At 35.5% G+C, this 16,710-nt stretch overlaps 1 protein-coding gene and 1 non-coding gene across 2 annotated transcripts; one reads left to right on the top strand and one right to left on the bottom strand.

The window, feature by feature from the left end:
• Window positions 1-2,311: 2,311 nt before the first annotated feature.
• LOC113703331 (uncharacterized) lies at window positions 2,312-3,337 on the bottom strand. Its single transcript, XR_011820037.1, has 2 exons — window positions 2,814-3,337; window positions 2,312-2,721 (listed from the first exon to the last, which is right to left on the bottom strand). It is a non-coding gene; the product is annotated as an uncharacterized protein (transcript).
• A 9,279-nt stretch (window positions 3,338-12,616) lies between these two features.
• LOC113703054 (zinc finger A20 and AN1 domain-containing stress-associated protein 7-like) lies at window positions 12,617-13,619 on the top strand. Its single transcript, XM_027224268.2, has one exon. It carries the CDS (start codon window positions 12,864-12,866, stop codon window positions 13,362-13,364), a length of 501 nt encoding a protein of 166 aa, XP_027080069.1. The 5' UTR covers window positions 12,617-12,863; the 3' UTR covers window positions 13,365-13,619.
• Window positions 13,620-16,710: the final 3,091 nt, after the last annotated feature.

Genomic DNA, 16,710 nt, shown 5'->3' with positions numbered 1-16,710 from the left:
CTGATGAGCTTCCTTCCCTTTCTTTCCCTTTCCTTTCTTTACCTTTCCACCATTGAAGTCATTGGGAAACTGTAGGTCAAAGCATTGGGATGCTACAACCCCTTTTAGGCCCAAGACAATTGAGTGAATTCAAATGGTATAATGATCCAGAGGCCATGCTATTGACCTTCTGCATACCTTTAAGAGGCCAGCCTAATTACGTAGTTCTCGAAATACACATTAACTAGGAATGCTAATTTGACTTTTTGAACATTGTTAAGTGAACACTCAGGCTTTCATAGTTGACTTTTATGTTCATGTCGATGTTGATGCTTGCTTCGCTGGGGTAAGAGTAAAATATACTAGTAGTACTATATAGTATGTGATAACTCTTAGACTGTAGTAATTAATTTGACGTATCATGATTAATGGTGGAGTGCAAATTATAGTAGGAAATTTGTGTGTAGTATTTCAAATACAAGTGTACAGTAAGACTTTCCAGAAATACATCAAAAAAAAAAAAAGCCCCAAACTCCCCAATATAGCTCAAGGTGATACATAATGTGAGAATCACGAAAAATTAGGTCCGGTTTGGATTGCTACTTTCTGAAGTTTTTGTACAAAAATGTATTGTAACGATTTGATAGATGCGAGGTAAAAAGGTGATTGGAAAATATGCTCACAAAAAATGCAAAAAAAAATTTCGTAGAAGACTAGAGAATTTTAAATCTTTCACGGATTTTAGTAGATAAAAATTTTTAGTTTGACATCAAAGCTTTTCCATTTTAAAAATTTTCAAGCTGACAAAAGAAAGTTGGGAATATTCATCGTGATCCAAGTTGTTGTTTTGGGATTTTATTTAGGACTCATAATTGGTCATTGATATTTTCCTTGACCATCATCTCACGGTAGAATGGTATATGATTGAATGATTCTGCTTTGCTGTATTGGTAAGAAAATTGGGATTCTGCAGGTTTCTTATTCTAGTTGAGAGATTGTCGGGAAATGATTTCACTATATTAAATAAGCACATTTACTTTATGTATACACAACTTGAAATAATTAAACATAATTGTGTGGAATTTCTGGAAGGTAATTATGTGGAATTTAACTGCACAGTGAAAAGAAAAGAGTACCCTCGAGCCAACAGCTTCAGCTGGATTTTCAACAAAGTCCTTTTTATAGGTTTTGCTGCATGCCCCACGTGTGAGGAACCTTCAAATAACCCTAAGCACGTGTGGCTCGGGGAAAAGGAAAAGTAAATAAGTAATGATAAGTCTTGATTAATTTCTGGGGTCCAATACACTAAAACCACCATGCCCTGCAAGAAATTACAACTGGTTCTTTCTGGGATCTTTTTCTTTTTCTGCCCCTTTCTTGATGGAAATTTTTGCTCCCCTTGTACAGTTACTATAACCATCCGACAGTAGGGATCGAATAGAAATGCTGTCACATTTTCACAGATAGTTTGAATAGCTAAAATTTTGTTACGCGCAGAAATCGTTCTGTGTTGTAATTCATTTTTCTTGATCTTATCTTATAGGCAGAAATACCTGGGTCAGAATTTGACATTGTGACCCAAATTTTTAAGAGATAGAAGGCACTGAAGTCAGTTTGCAGACATAGGTCCTAACCTTCTTAAATTTTGTTCTCTCTTTCTATGTTTCAGTTTTGGGCGTCAAGGGGCTAAATTAGTCTTACCAATTAATGGCTACCTGGTTTATGACAGCTGTGAGGATGAACTTCGGATATACTGATCAGGAGTTAGATTTTGATGGTCTTCAGTTCATTGGCAGCCTTTTTTGAACTTTTATTCATGATTGTACTTAGTCGTAGAGAAAAATCTTTGTAGATTCTTTCTTTTCCTCTCTATCGCACAAAATAGCTGAAGTACTACGGATCAATAAGACCAGAACAAAATTTTACCAGTCCTTTTAACTTGAATTCTTTTCCAAGCCAATGCCAATCCCTCACTTCTATGCAAGGCCAAAGTTTATTGCATTTGAACACCTTTTTTGGGAGCCCTATGCAGTATCCAATTAGCCATGCAATGACCAGGCACAGTGAAATGAACTTCACTGCAACGTTGACAAGTCTTAGTTCCGTCCGTAACAGGTTTTTCTTGCCAAATAAATTTATCACTTATGGACAAGAGTTCCATGCTTTTTTTTTAATTGTTATGTAATTAATGTCTGATCTCTCCATCAAGTAACATATCGTTCATTTATCATAACAGTAGTGGCCTAATTTTTGTTCCCATGAAAATGCTAAACATTATTGATGTTCTTGAGGTATCAAAGAAGAAATGCAACAGTAGGATAAAATGAGGATGTAGTCTGGACAATATCAATTTAATTGACTTGCTAACAACTTACAATATTCCACTCGGATTCCCATTCCCGTTCCTCAGTCAACATGCTCTTGCCTACCTTATTCTAGTTTAGTAGAGTTCAAAAAGCTGATACGAGTAGAAGAAATATTACAGCAAAGAAGAAAGGAGCAGTCAATTTTCACTGGTTTTCTTTGTTGTGAAGCAACAGATCAAGGGTTGTCGAGACACGATCAGAAGGAGCGAATTTCTTCTGAATTTCAGACATCAACTCAAGATTTTCTTGATGAAGAAGACTGGCCTTCTTTCTTAATTTCTCATTCTCCTCCAAGATGGTGATGTTCTCAATATACAGCTTCAAGTTCTTCAGTACCATGTCTTTTCCAACTTCTTCTTGACATCTGATCCTCCTCCTATATGAAATATAAACATCAAAAATAAAATGTCGGCATATGCATATCACTTTTCTTGCTTGTACAAGTTATTCAGATAGAAGGTGGAGTACCTTGTGAGCCTGGGAAGTTGAATCTTACATCGCCTTGATTGCTTGTTATGCATAAAAGTGTAGATGTTATGAGATGATATACACATGTTAGTATTATATGGTCTTTTTGTTGGTTTTACAAAGAAAAGTTTTAGAGAGGATGAAAAGAAGAAGGGGTGCTTTGAAATGGAATTGAGCAGTGGAAACTTGGAGAGAGATGTTTAGAGATCAAGTCTTTATATACAGGTCATAGGTGGAATTGTTATTTTCAATGTGTTGTATGTGCCCATGTGGTTCCCTGCCTTGGATAGTTGGATGTAGCGAGACTTGAGAGAAACAGAGAGGGAAAGGGGAGGAGGGGGTGGATTAGTTTCAAGTAGGGTAATGATGACAAGAGGACTCATGATTGCAAAGAGCAGCAACCCCATCTATATCCATGAAGAAAAAGCCTAAGAAGAAGGAAAGGTCTCTGTATTCTGCAATTTTCTCTGCTTAAGACTACATTTGTTTGGCAGATTTGGAAGGTAATGATCGTGGGAAACTTTTGTAAGCATCGGATTATCAAATCCTACTCAAACTTCTCTTTCAGCGCGTGACAGAATTTTACCTAAAAATACTGATCAGTATTGACATGCACTATACTCCTCCTAGAGTATTTGTCAACTGTCATGGGTGTAAATGCGACTGTTCAGCTGATGATGATTTCATAAATTTGCAAAGACCGACACCACAAAGAAGAAACTGTTTTTTTTTTTTAATATCCCCATGTAAATGCACCAGGGAAAGTGTCAACCTTTAGGGAAAGTTGAGCAGTTAATGTACTAATATATGAGGACAGACAAAAGTAATTAATTTGGTTTGAAATGAAATGAATTACCAGTTGATCATTTTCTCACCCAAAAAAGGTAGACCTAAGCCACATATACAAAATGATTTTAGAACAAATAGTAAAGTCCCCTAGCGATGTAAAGCCAAAAACAAAAAACAAAAATCCCTTTACTTACAAGAACTGTGCACGTAAGATGGAAAACTAGCAAATTAACCCTCAAGAGTTTAATATTCTCAACTCTAAAAGTATCTTTCTGAAATGACAGCCTAAGAGTTTAATATTGTGAAATGTGATTATCAACTCAATCTTGTTGTGCAATCTACGAAATTTAATAATTGTGCAATGTTTTTCAAGTTCATCCAAGTACTATGCCAGATGCTATTGGGCTGTAGTAAGTAGAAAATAATATACCATGTACACCACAACTAACAGCATGGCTTACACTCCAAATACTACTTACTGTCGTAAAGAAAAAAATTGTGACCCAATAGAAAATAGTAGTAACATTTTACCTACGGGACTTAACTGTAATGATTTGACAGTCCGTTGCATGCGTGTCTGTACTTGGAAAGATGTACTGCAACCATGGTTTCTAGTTTTTACTCTACAAACTGTAATTGCTCACTGAAATTTCATGATAAATGGGAAATGCAGTGTAGGAATAAGGCACTATCGTAACCAACCTTCGTTTTTCCCAACCCTACCCCGTACAAGACAAAATGAATAAAGAAAATGGCGTCAGAGAGTCTAATGTTATTAGAAGTGAAAGTAAATGCAGTTAACCTCCTTCAGTAGTTTCAGTTATTTCTCAGTTCATGAGATATATTGATTTATGACTAGCTAGAGATATCATAATTAGGAATATCAGAGTGATGGTGCTGGCTTTGTCAACTTCTGGCACCGGCGGGGGGGTGGAAGAATGGTAGGCGTATTGGTTAATTTGATCTATGCACTTGTGATGTGTTGTATCCTTGACACTCCCCATCTCTGCTCTCTTCTCTTGATGCAATCGAGTACTTGTATTTTGGATGTATTCTTGAAATCATTCTAGTAGTTGTAAATTGTACAATTGTAGTGTTCCCTACTACTATAACTTGCTCTCCTGGATCTACGGTTGATGAACTGTATGGATTCTTTTAGCCATATGGAACATGCAAGTACTGCCTTTTGCTTTCACTGCATTAAATGATTCCAGTACTGTGTTGATTTCAGTAGTTGTTCCATAACTTGGGGGGTTCTTTTAGCTCAGGTGAAACTTTTTATTAAGGGATTTAAATACTAGCTCAAAATCAAAAGAGAATGTTGATTGTAGCCTAGTGAGATGTGAAATTGTGAATGGGAATGTAGGGTGCGCATTCAATTGCACTAATCTGTCAAGGTGAAGAAATCTGAAATTATTACAGTAGTAATTCGCATTGATGTAAGAAAATCTTCTTGTCACACGACAAAAGCAATTCTTGTGGACTCAATATTGGTCAAAACCAAGAAAGAAAGCAATACCAATATGCACCGGTTTGAATCCCTATTCAAATCCTTTGAATAGTAATATTATCTCAGCTGCTGGAGGGTACTTTTGAAAAACTTTTGAGATGGTTTGGCTCTTAATTAGAACATTAATTAATTTGTTGCACAATAATTTCTGATAAATTTTAACCACTTGATCTCTGAATTTTTATTTTTTTACTATCTCGTATGCCTTTTTCTTTTCAAGATTCGTTAAAAAAGTTCAATTGCGTGCATGTGTACACATACATAACATCTTGCCATGTCCAGGTGGACTCTGAAGCTAACTTCTAAAGGATGCATATATTTTCCATCATATTATCATTCCCCTTTTTGACTTCAGGGGAATAGAACAAAGGAAGCTGAAAATTGCGGACTTTCTTTAATGCAGAACAAGTGTCTAGCTTCCAGTTTCAAGATAAATGATAAATCATAGGGGTGGCAATTCGGGTCCAAATCAGGTTGGCGGGTCGGGTTCGGGTCAACCCGTCAGAAAATCTGTTGACCCGAACCCGACCCGCCAACCCGTAACGGGTCAGGTATGCTGACCCGAACCCGAAAATTTCAGGTTGGCGGGTTGGCGGGTCGACTCGAAATTACCCGAAACTTAATTTTAATTTATTAATTTATCACTGTAATTTCTAATAAAATCAATTTCTCACAAAACTAATTACATAATCAAGTAATAAAAATTTAAATAAATAATTCCAAACCAAATCTAAAATAAATTAAACACCGTAAAAGTGTTTTATCCCAAACAAAATATAAAATAAATTAAAACAATATAAAAGTAAAAAATAATATAATATATTATTTGTCCAAATATAATAATTTCAACTTCACACAAATTAAATAAATTCATTTAGGATTAAGTAATTAATGCCTTTGAAAAAAAGAATAACTTAGTTTAGTTAGATAAAATTATTTTTATGTTTATTAAATTATTTTTAATTCGTAAACGGGTCATATCGGGTCATATCAGGTCACCACGGTTGACCCGAAATCGACCTGTTTTCTTTTCGGGTTCATCGGGTCCAACCCGATTCTGACCCGAATTCCCGAAACCTCAACCCAAACCCATTAATTTCGTGTTAGGTTCGTGTCGTGTTTTCAGGTCGTGTCGAAAATTGCCACCCCTAATAAATCATATCCGTTTTGCATGGAGAAGACCCGAATTCAATAAGTTATGCTACCATAGTAGCTAGCAGTTGAAAGCGAAAATCACATTTGTTAATTTGTTTTCATTGAACCAAAATTGAAAATTATAATTGTGGAGTCTTCGGATTCTCCCTCAATACCAAGTCCTCCTCGAACAGCGAAGTGTTGCATTGGTCACTTTAATTTGTCTAGCACACCTTTTTATTTTGTCTTTTTTTTTTTCTCTCATGAATATCGAGATAAAGTTGACAACTTTAAAGAAAGATAAATGCATGGAAATGAATGTGTTCTTTAACGAATATTTTGAAAATATGGACCAACGAGTGAACTGACTTGCAAATAAAATAATCATCTTCAATTCAAAAGTTTTTTTTTTTTTTTTTGAGGTTAGTGGGAGCTTTTAAACCAAAATGTCCTACTACTTATAACCTCTTCTATCTTTTCATTCAACCTAACTCCCTCCCGAATTAGAAAGGTTTAAGTAGCCAACCGTTTGTCTATGTACTAGGATGAGAATATTTGCACGAAATCGAACAAAAAAAGGAAAATTGATTACGGAAATAATAGTAAATCAGACAAAAAAAGATTTTTAACAAATTCAAACAAGCACAACTAAAGTTCTAAACATCTAGCTAGCGCTTCAATTCTTAATAGATTGTGTTTTTAAGTCTTGTAGCTAGTTTAAGAACTTAAGAAGATGGGAGGCACCATGTGAAACTGAATCTTTTGCAGACACGACGTCGTATATATTCAGGAGGTGAAATGAACCGACACACTTAATCAATCACAAAACTTCTGTAAATGCCTTCCACCAAGTAAGAGAAGAATTCTTGATGTGATGAGAATTAGAGCGAGTGCTTGCCGCTGCCGTTCTGGTGCGAGTGGTTATAAGATGTACATGTAAACCACTACCCAAATTAAATTAGCAATATCTTGCATGGCCTATTCTCAGCTAGTTTACATGGTGGGAATTAATTAAGGGAGGAGTTTGATGCTATATACATTGCTAATCCAAGATTAAGTGAGTACAAATTAGCGAGACTTGAAAACGTCAAATTTAATGCGAGACTTGAACCTTTCTTCTCTCAGCCCTTTTGAGCTTTTAGGTGTTTTTGTGGACCATTGAATCTCAATTTGCTGGCTTTGAGACTTTGTATGGACCATTAGAATGCGAAGGTGGCTGGCCTTCATATTCCACCCTTTCCTTTTCCATAGCATTCTCCTTCGACTTTCTAACCATCCTCATTATATTTTGTTTGAACACAAATATCAAAGAGTCAAAATTTGTGTTGAGGGCCTATAATATACACTATATCCCTTCTCTACTGGTCTATTTTGTGCTTGATGGCCCCTTATGATCACCAAAGTATGCATGAGTGCACTAGATTACAAAACCACTGCCAAAAAAAAATTGATGAAGTTGCATATACTCATTATTACCAGAAGGAATACACTTGCAAGGAAATTCTAGTCATGTGAATTCCACAACTCAACTCCTTTAATTGATCGCACTTCATTGCAACTTACAACCGGCCACTTGACACGCTATAATTGCTTACTGATAGTGTACTATAGTTCTCTGGATAGAAGTTTTGGCCGGCTAGTTGACAGCAAACCAGTGCCATCACAAGGATGCTGTTGTTTTGGGCCAAGCTGCAGGCGACATCAAAATTGTACAACTTTGTCCTGTTAAACTAATGATATTAACCTTCTAGTTCGAGCTAACATATAACAAATACACGTACTTGAAAAAAAAAAAGAAAAAAAAAAAAGAGTGAATCTGAGAACCCAAAGGTGGAAAGTCAGGTGCAAATTAAGAAAGGCTTCGTTTCAATTTATATAATGTGCATCAACTAGTAAAACTTATCCACAAACTTTTACTAGTACTTAATTACCTTCTTAATAAATAAAACTGGATATATGACAAGCCGCAAGAGAAGTTGTAGTACAAAGGCTCAAGTAGTAGCAACTACTTTCTTTAGGCAAATGATGTTCGTGATTCATACACACATATGCCTATCTACATTACATTGATCATCAGTGTAGTAGTGTACGCATATATGTAAAGGCTAATAATGCCATATTTGAAGAGTAGCAGAACCACTCAAAACCTCACTTATTCCTTCTTTTACTACTGCAACTACTATTTCATATATGAGGGTCGAGTAAGCTTGGTGTAGTCAACAAGGAAATGAAAATACACCCCACCCCCCACCCCCAAACCCTAGTTGCCATCCATGCTTCCAGTTTTTTTAAGTGTACTAGTGCAAAATGGCTCTTTGTCTTTGTAGCCAATTTGGATTGTACATGACGTAGAATTCACATGCATCAATCATGATAAAACATTGCATTTATGAATTCATGGGGTCCGGCCGAGTCCATATCAATCCAACCCCATTTATGTATCTATCACCATTCACCACCGTATTCATCTAACATCTACAGCTTGGTGCAATCGATTGAGCACCGTCCTTCTTGATCAACATCATCACAACCACTCATTACGATCATAATTGTGACCAAAACGTCAAAAAAACAATTTTTTTTTTTTTTTGATATTGGAAGTCATCTATGGAGCTACTATATCTACATATATTCAAAATTTACATTATTACTTGAAATTATGACGTGGTCTAATTCCCCTCCCCTCACCACACACACAAAAAAAAAAAAAAGAAAACTATTTTATTCACTTGGAAATGGAGTACTAATCATTACAGTAGCTATTGGTCGCTGTCTCTTCTTCTTCTCAATAGTTGCTGAAATGTTGAGTACTACTAATGCACCTTGCCAATTTTTTATGGATCCATTATTTTTCTTCTACTCGGCTATTGATTAATTCTCAAAATTTTAGATCAACTTAGATGAATTCTAAAGTTACTTACTTGTGTTTGGATCATGGGTTTGGGCTTTTGTGTTGTTGAGTGTTTGAAGCATTGTACAGAAATTCAAGAAGACACAATGCAACTGAGAAGTCACTGAAAAAAGAAAAAAAAATGTTTTTTTTTCCTTTGGTATTTGCCAATAGACCGAGCTTCAACATTCTGTAAGAGAGAATGTTGCAATTTCTGGGAAAGAAATCCTGGCTGTGATATCAAAATGCAAACCCGTTCATCCAATACGCCATTGGCGAATTGCAAGGCACTTACTATACTTTTTAATCCAGTCTTAGATGACCACATTTTGGGGCCACAAGAAACCTTAGCCCACCTTGTAAGCTGGTCTTATGTAGCACGGCAATTCAAGCCCACGGCGACGGTAGCCTGAGTATCACGCTGCAATTCTACATCATTACCTGAAATGGTCTGCCAAAAGAAATTGTTTGAAACATGAAAAATGAGAACGAAGTCAGGAACCCTATATGAACCTTAGCCCAAAAGCCCCATTGAACTGAATACATTTTTTTAAATAGAGAGGCAGATTCTCGGTTGGTATTTTTAAGCATCCTCTTAATTTTTAATGGTCAAACTTTCTTTTAGCTTCTAATTGTGGGTAATTTATTGCATAGTATTTTCAAGTACTGTTTTAAAAATAGTAGTTTTTAGTTTTTCGAATGCCAAAAAGAAAACTAAACAGAAGGTTTCAAAGAATTTGCTTTTTTGACTTCTGATTATGAGATTTTCTAAAATTAAAATTTACGAAAATCATAATGAATTGAGAATGTGCCAAAATCCTAATCTCCAACGGACAATCCAGATTTCTGAACAGTTTTTTTTTTTTTTTGTTGTTGTCTAACAACCACAATTTACCCTACTCACTCTTACATTACCAGAGAAGGAAAAGCCAAACTGGACTTATATAGGAATTGAGGGGTGAACCTCAGACCAGACAAAAGAATTACAATAGTTTCTTGTAATGTTTCCAAAGCTCTAGATAATAGCATGCTTGGCCTGCGTTCTATTTCTTCAGCTGAAATCAATCAAACAGCACGAGATATCAGAGAATCAATCTGAATTGGTTCCTAAATTTACTTTTTTTGATACACAGATCTTTCTCCAACCACTTGCAGGATCTGAAATTGTCCCCACATAAGTAATCGTAAAGCACTAAAAGCTCACAAATTCCATATTCATCACAAGCTTTTAGGATGGAGGCCAAATCACATCCACTTGTTCAACTTGGCAGCCGCATAAAGTTTACTGTGTGCCGCAGCCATGCAAGTTGCGGCCTCAAGAAACCGCGGCTGCCATTTGCCACCAACTTGAAACCTTAGGATTGAGTCCGCGTTCTAGGAATTCTGCCTCTGTATTACTACTTGTTTTGCTGGTGTATTTAAAAGACAACTTCTTGTTCCAATTCTTTTGATTTTCTAATGTAATGACAAAAAAAGATCTGCCATAATCGTGAAATCTATAATGTCACAGCAAATATGTATATGACGAGAATATATATTCCATTCAAGTTAATTTGTGATGATGTTTTGTTTTACGTGAGAAAAATAATTTTGGTGCGTCGATAAAAATTTGCTATGGCATTAAAATATGAGTTCTCAAAATAAGACCAGTATTTTTTTTAATCTAATTAGTTTACTTTTTTTTTTTAGTGTAAGTGAGAGAATTCGAATCCGAAAATTCTCGCTTACATTCCCTTACCCCCGAACCACCTAATGCATTATTAATCTATTTAGTTTTTTTTTTTTGAAATAAATCTAATTAGTTGTTGAAACTCATCTTTGTGACCAATTAAAGTGTGATAAAGTATACTACATACGTGTGCCCGTTATTTTTGTGTCAAGGTGTAACCAACTGTTCAATTATTAGTAAATCAGAGATAATTTACAAATAGAATGGTTAATTAGAAATTCCAACGAAGGTAAATTAACAAAGCAAACTTTTTACTCGGCATTTTTGAAACTGAACAAGCAAATATGATTTGGGTTAGACTTCAAAGATTTCTCTATGTTTTGTTAGTTAAAAAGAAAAAAAAAACTCTTTTCTGTTAAAATATGCCTTGTAGTATATTTTTGACTTCAGAAATCGAATGTTGCAATATGTCCAGCCGTTGATGGTTCAGATCATGGGAAAGAGAATTTAACGGTCGGATTTGGGTTTGGGTGCTTACAGTTCTGGAATATGGCAGAAGCATGCCTTTTGTCTTTTGGATTGTACCAGAAACAGAAACGCTGCTTTTACCGGGTTCTCGTCGAATTCGGCGTGCGCGTGTATCTCTTTGTAAAGACAGTTTTACGCCCCCTAAACTCCCACTTCAAAAGTCCCATCTAATTGAAGGATTAATTTTTTTAATACACTAATAATGTAATGATTTTTTAACACTACGAGATTTAAATGTATTTCACAAGTACATAATTTAAATTTTAAATTTAAATTCATGTTATATAGTATAATCTAAATTTATCAGTGTAAAAAATTATACATTAAGAGTGTATAAAAAAGTTATCCTCAATTAAAACCCATAAGCAATTTTTTTTTTTTTTTTACAGATACAGCTGCAAAGATTGATACACATGTGAAGGATAAATAAAAAATAACCATGGCTATGAACAAAGATAGAATAGACCTCTTCTCCATTGATTAAAATCAATTGTCCTTTAAAAAATGGTTGATTGAAATCAACTGATGTAGAAAAATTACTGTAACGATTTGATATATGTGAAATAAAAAGGTGATTTAAAAATGTGTCTACAAAAAAATAGCAATTTTTCTTTGAAAAATAGCAATCCAAACACACCCTAAGTTTTTTCAAATCAACAATGCTCTCATTGAAAATTGACTTTTATTTTCATATCATTTAATTGGAAAAAATAATTTATTGTTAAAAACAACTAGTAAAGAACTTTCATGGATAATTTTAATTTTTAAAACTTCCAAAACAAGAACATGTATTCCTAGAACTTTTAAAGAATTTTGAGAGTCAACCATTAAGAAACTCAATGTTTGACATTAGTTAGATGCAAAAACAACCTCTCTAAAGGGAGCAAAAACAATATGATGGATCAATAATCCAAAAATAGACATATTTTGATAAAACATGAAAATACAATTTTTTGTGATAAAAACATGAACTTTAGCTTCAAAGTACTCCTAATGCTAGTCATGAATGTGTAGAAACAAAGTAAAATTCATCTGTCATCCAAAATCAAAATGGAAAACGTTCTAAAATCACCTTTTCTCAATCAAATTTGAGAATAAACTACCGAATCTTAAATGGAACAAAAAAATGCTCTAAAGACGAAAGGAGAAGGTTAATTTTGTCTTTCAAAGGCACCGAGTGGAGAAAACCAACGTCCTTATCAAGTGAAACCTCTCCTATTTCTATGCTGTTTCCTCCACTAATTAAACGTGTTAACGAAGTTGGATTTTGCAGTTCTTTCCCAGGACTACCCCCTCGTTATTATACCTCTATCTCCGGCTCCAATGTGGACTCGGTCTGAGGGTAGTCTCGTCAATTCACCAAATCCACCGTCATTAAATAGGCTTTTTGACCACCAAACCTCTATTTATTCATAGTTTAACTTCCCCACGAAACAGAAGAAGCCTTAACCTGAAAGCACTCTTTCTTCCTTGTTTTGTGAAAAATTTCGTCCAAAAAATCCGAAGAAGAAAATCCTTGACTATCTGAAGATGGGTTCTGAAGGAAACAAGATGAACGACGGCACGAGCTACCAGCCATCGGAGCCGACCTTGTGCGCGAACGGCTGCGGATTTTTCGGCTCGCCGGCGATGATGAATCTCTGCTCAAAGTGCTACAACGATTTCCAGATGGAAGAACAACAGAAGGCAGCTGCTAAGGTTGCCTTGGAGAAGCTCGTGACGTCTCAGAAAAAGGCCGATGATGCTTTTCATGTGGGTTCTCCAGAGTCTTACGGTACGGCCGCGGAGCAAGTTGAGAGGCAGGAGGAAGCGGCTTCGGCGCCGGCGGCGGTTGTGAAGAGTAATAGGTGCTTTTGTTGCAATAAAAAAGTAGGGGTGATGGGGTTCACCTGCAGATGTGGTAGTACCTTCTGTGGGCTCCACAGGTACCCAGAAAAGCACGATTGTACCTTCGATTTCAAGGGCCAGGGCCGGGATGCCATAGCCAAGGCAAACCCGGTGGTGAAGGGTGATAAAATCCAGCGGTTTTAGTTTGGATGGGTTTAGGCCTGAGTCCGGATCCGGAACCGACCCGGGTCGGAGTCGGGCCGTCGTGTGTTTCTAAATGGGTTTCTTAGCTTGGTTAGGTTAGGTGGGTTGTGGTTGGAAGAAGTAATTATTGGTGATACTGTGTAGGGTTGAGGACACGTTGGATGGGGCGGGTTTAATTGGATTCGATAATAATGTAGAAAAGAAAAATGCATTATTATTATTATTACTATTACTGTTATTGTTGTTGCTGGTTAAGTTTGGTGGATGCTTTCTTTGCTGGTGCATTGTTTTATTGGTGGTGGTTCAGTCATCCGGACCTTTTTAGGTTCACCCCTCCTAATGGGGAATAAATTAGAATATACTATATTTGTCGTTTTCCAAAAGCGAAAAAAAAGAAGTCACTGAACGATTAATATGGTGGTATATATTTTTCTTTTCCAAGGACGAACTAATTACTAGTGTATCAATTGCCATGGTGGACGAGGAACTAAATGTGTGTGTTTTAGGTGCAGGGCCCTGAAAGTAACAATATGGTTGCTCATGTATTAGCCAAGAATGCGTTATCAATTCCTGATTCTTGTATTTGGATTTGATTCTCCGCTAAATTTTTTGGGTGTTCTCTTGATCAAATTTGCGTCTTTGTCCGGGATGATACAATATTAAAATTTCTGACCCTTTTCGTGGATGGGTAAAATTCTGGTTTTGTGAACTAATCCGACCACTAAGCTGCTGGAAAAGGTTTAACGCAAATTCTCAACGTTGTAGCATATGGTTCGTGATTTGCATTGTATCCTCCCGCCTGCTAATCCATATTTTACCCAAATCAAACAATTATCTAATGAAATTGTACACTCACTGTTGGAACTTGGAGAAGTCATTGTGACTATTCAATCTCAATCAATCTTATTCAGCCTACTACTTGTCGGCTTCATACAAAAATTTCCTCCGTTTGGCGGCCTTGCATTGATGAAATGCTATTCTTGATTGGATAATGATGTCGGGGAAGTAAATATCTTAGCAACAAAGCAATTGGACGATTACATATGGATTGACTTGATTTCTTGAAATGCCTAGGATTAGCTCATTCATCACCTTTCTCCAAGTCTACACTATTGCGTTTCTTTAAACGATGACATAAATGTTGCCTTGTTTGTATTTCCATTTTTCTTTAAAAAATTTTTGCGTTTTCAGTGAATAAAATTTTCAATAATATTTTTTACTCGTACATGAAGCTGCCCTGAAATATGGTATTTCAAACGTAACTTGTTATAACATTCATCTTTTCTTTCTCTCCTGAGTGCTGTCGTTGAATTTATTGAGGCAAATGATCTTGTGTATACAGTATGAGGAAATGTAAATTTTGGAGACGAACGGAAGATTTTTTAGAGCCTTTAAAATTCAATTTGTGATTAACTTTCTCTCTTTCGATAAAGCGAAGGTATACGTATAAACTATCAGTGATAAATGATCGGGTGAGATACGAATTCTTTATCTCGAATTTTTATGGTAAAAAAAGAAAAAACGATTCCTAAGAGGAGAGGGGTAGAGTGCATGGGATTCGAGAAGCGGGATGGAAGAGAAGTGGATCCTGAAGTTGCAGTAACTTCGATTGCGTAACCAATGCTCCACTTCACAGCTTTGATCCAAATTGTCATTAGCCTTGTGAGAAAATATTTGGTGTATATTTTGACGGAAGATTCGATGTTTAATTGCTGTTACATGTTAGCATAGGAGTGACAGCGTGACACGATGGACCTCACATTTGCCTCCAAAAATAAAAAAAAAAATAAAATTGGAGATTCGATGGGCCTCACGGCCTAAATCATGAGAACTTCTCCTTAACTTTCCTCCATATCCTTTTAAAGATATTCACGAGAGATGTAATAAGAATAGTATACGATGAAAAATTTTAATTTAACAAAATGGACATGCGGGGCAAAGGGTTTTTGGATTTTCCATTTAGCTTTTTCTCTTTTGTTTTCTTTTCTTCGTCTTCTTCAATGAGGTCCAATTTTTAAAATTAGTAGAACAGAGTTAATAGTTTTGATCACATTAGAGTGACCTAGCAAACAGTGCAATTCTACATTTTAACATCATCTGCTGTCTGCCGTGGAGGGGAAACTTTTACAGCGAAGGCATCCTATATTCTTAAATTTGTAGTGTACAAAGGTTTTCTAGTATTATTCTGTTTGGTAGGATTAGGAACGTGTTTCGGTTGTCTAATACATTAGGCTTTACTAGCTTCGTTTTTAATCTTGCATCAAATAATCCTTGGGTATTCCACAAAATAGCTGCCTTTTTTTTTTTTTTTTACTGGCAAGATTGCGTCCAAATTGAGAATCCTTAAAAGCAAGCAAGAGATCGCTTGTTTTGTTGATTACTCCAGTCGAAACACGTCCCAAGCCTTCTTCCTTGAAGTCGAAGGAAAGCCAAGCATATCGAGGAACTAGGTTCAAGGTAAGAAAACAAAAGGATACCATTTTGTTCAACTATATTCAGGATACCAAACAATTAACTGGCGAAAATGAGAAAATTTCACTGTTCTTTTTGGGGCAAATTATTGCATAAACTTGAGATGCTATTCTTTTGCAACTTCTAAACAGCTTTACTTTACTGCCTATCATTTCCACGTTCGGCAAGTTGTAGAATAGATAGGATAGAACCCTCTTTCTTGAGTGCGGGTAGTATCATAAAAATAACACCTTTAGAATTCCACTTTGACCATAAAAATTGATGTTACAACTTACAATTATCTCAAAATCCTAAAAAGTTTTCTTTAGTGGCTTGGACCAAGTATACATTCTAACGAAAAAAAACAGGAAAATTTGTTCAAAACGTCTCACATCTCGTGCAATGAATTTTTTCATCCTTTACTTGTAAAATATTAATTTTATGTCCCTTACAAATTCAAATTAGCAAAATTTGATCTCAACTTAATTTTTTGACCACTTTTTAGCATGATATCACCACATGACTCACATGCAGTCATTTTTTATATACAAAAAAAGGTCAAATCTCACTTTATAATGGCGAAAAATAAATATGAATTGGGTTAGATATCACTTTTTTAGGAGAAAAGTAAATATAGTTCAAAATCAAATCCTACTTTTTTTAGGGACAAAAAATACATATGGATTGGATCATTTGTTTAACTATAAATGGTTTTGCTCCTAAAAAATGACCATGTGCAGGTCATGTGATAGATTCAAGATAAGAAGTAGTTGAAAACTTAGGTTGGAACTAAATTTTATCGACTTAATTTTGTAACGGATGTAAAATTATTATTTTAAAAATAAAGGATGAAAAAATTCATTTGATGAAATGTGAAAAATGCTATGAACAATTT

Source organism: Coffea arabica, chromosome 8e (assembly GCF_036785885.1).
Source record: "Coffea arabica cultivar ET-39 chromosome 8e, Coffea Arabica ET-39 HiFi, whole genome shotgun sequence".
Taxonomy (NCBI): domain Eukaryota; kingdom Viridiplantae; phylum Streptophyta; class Magnoliopsida; order Gentianales; family Rubiaceae; genus Coffea; species Coffea arabica.
This window is presented reverse-complemented; position numbering and strand designations above follow the sequence as displayed.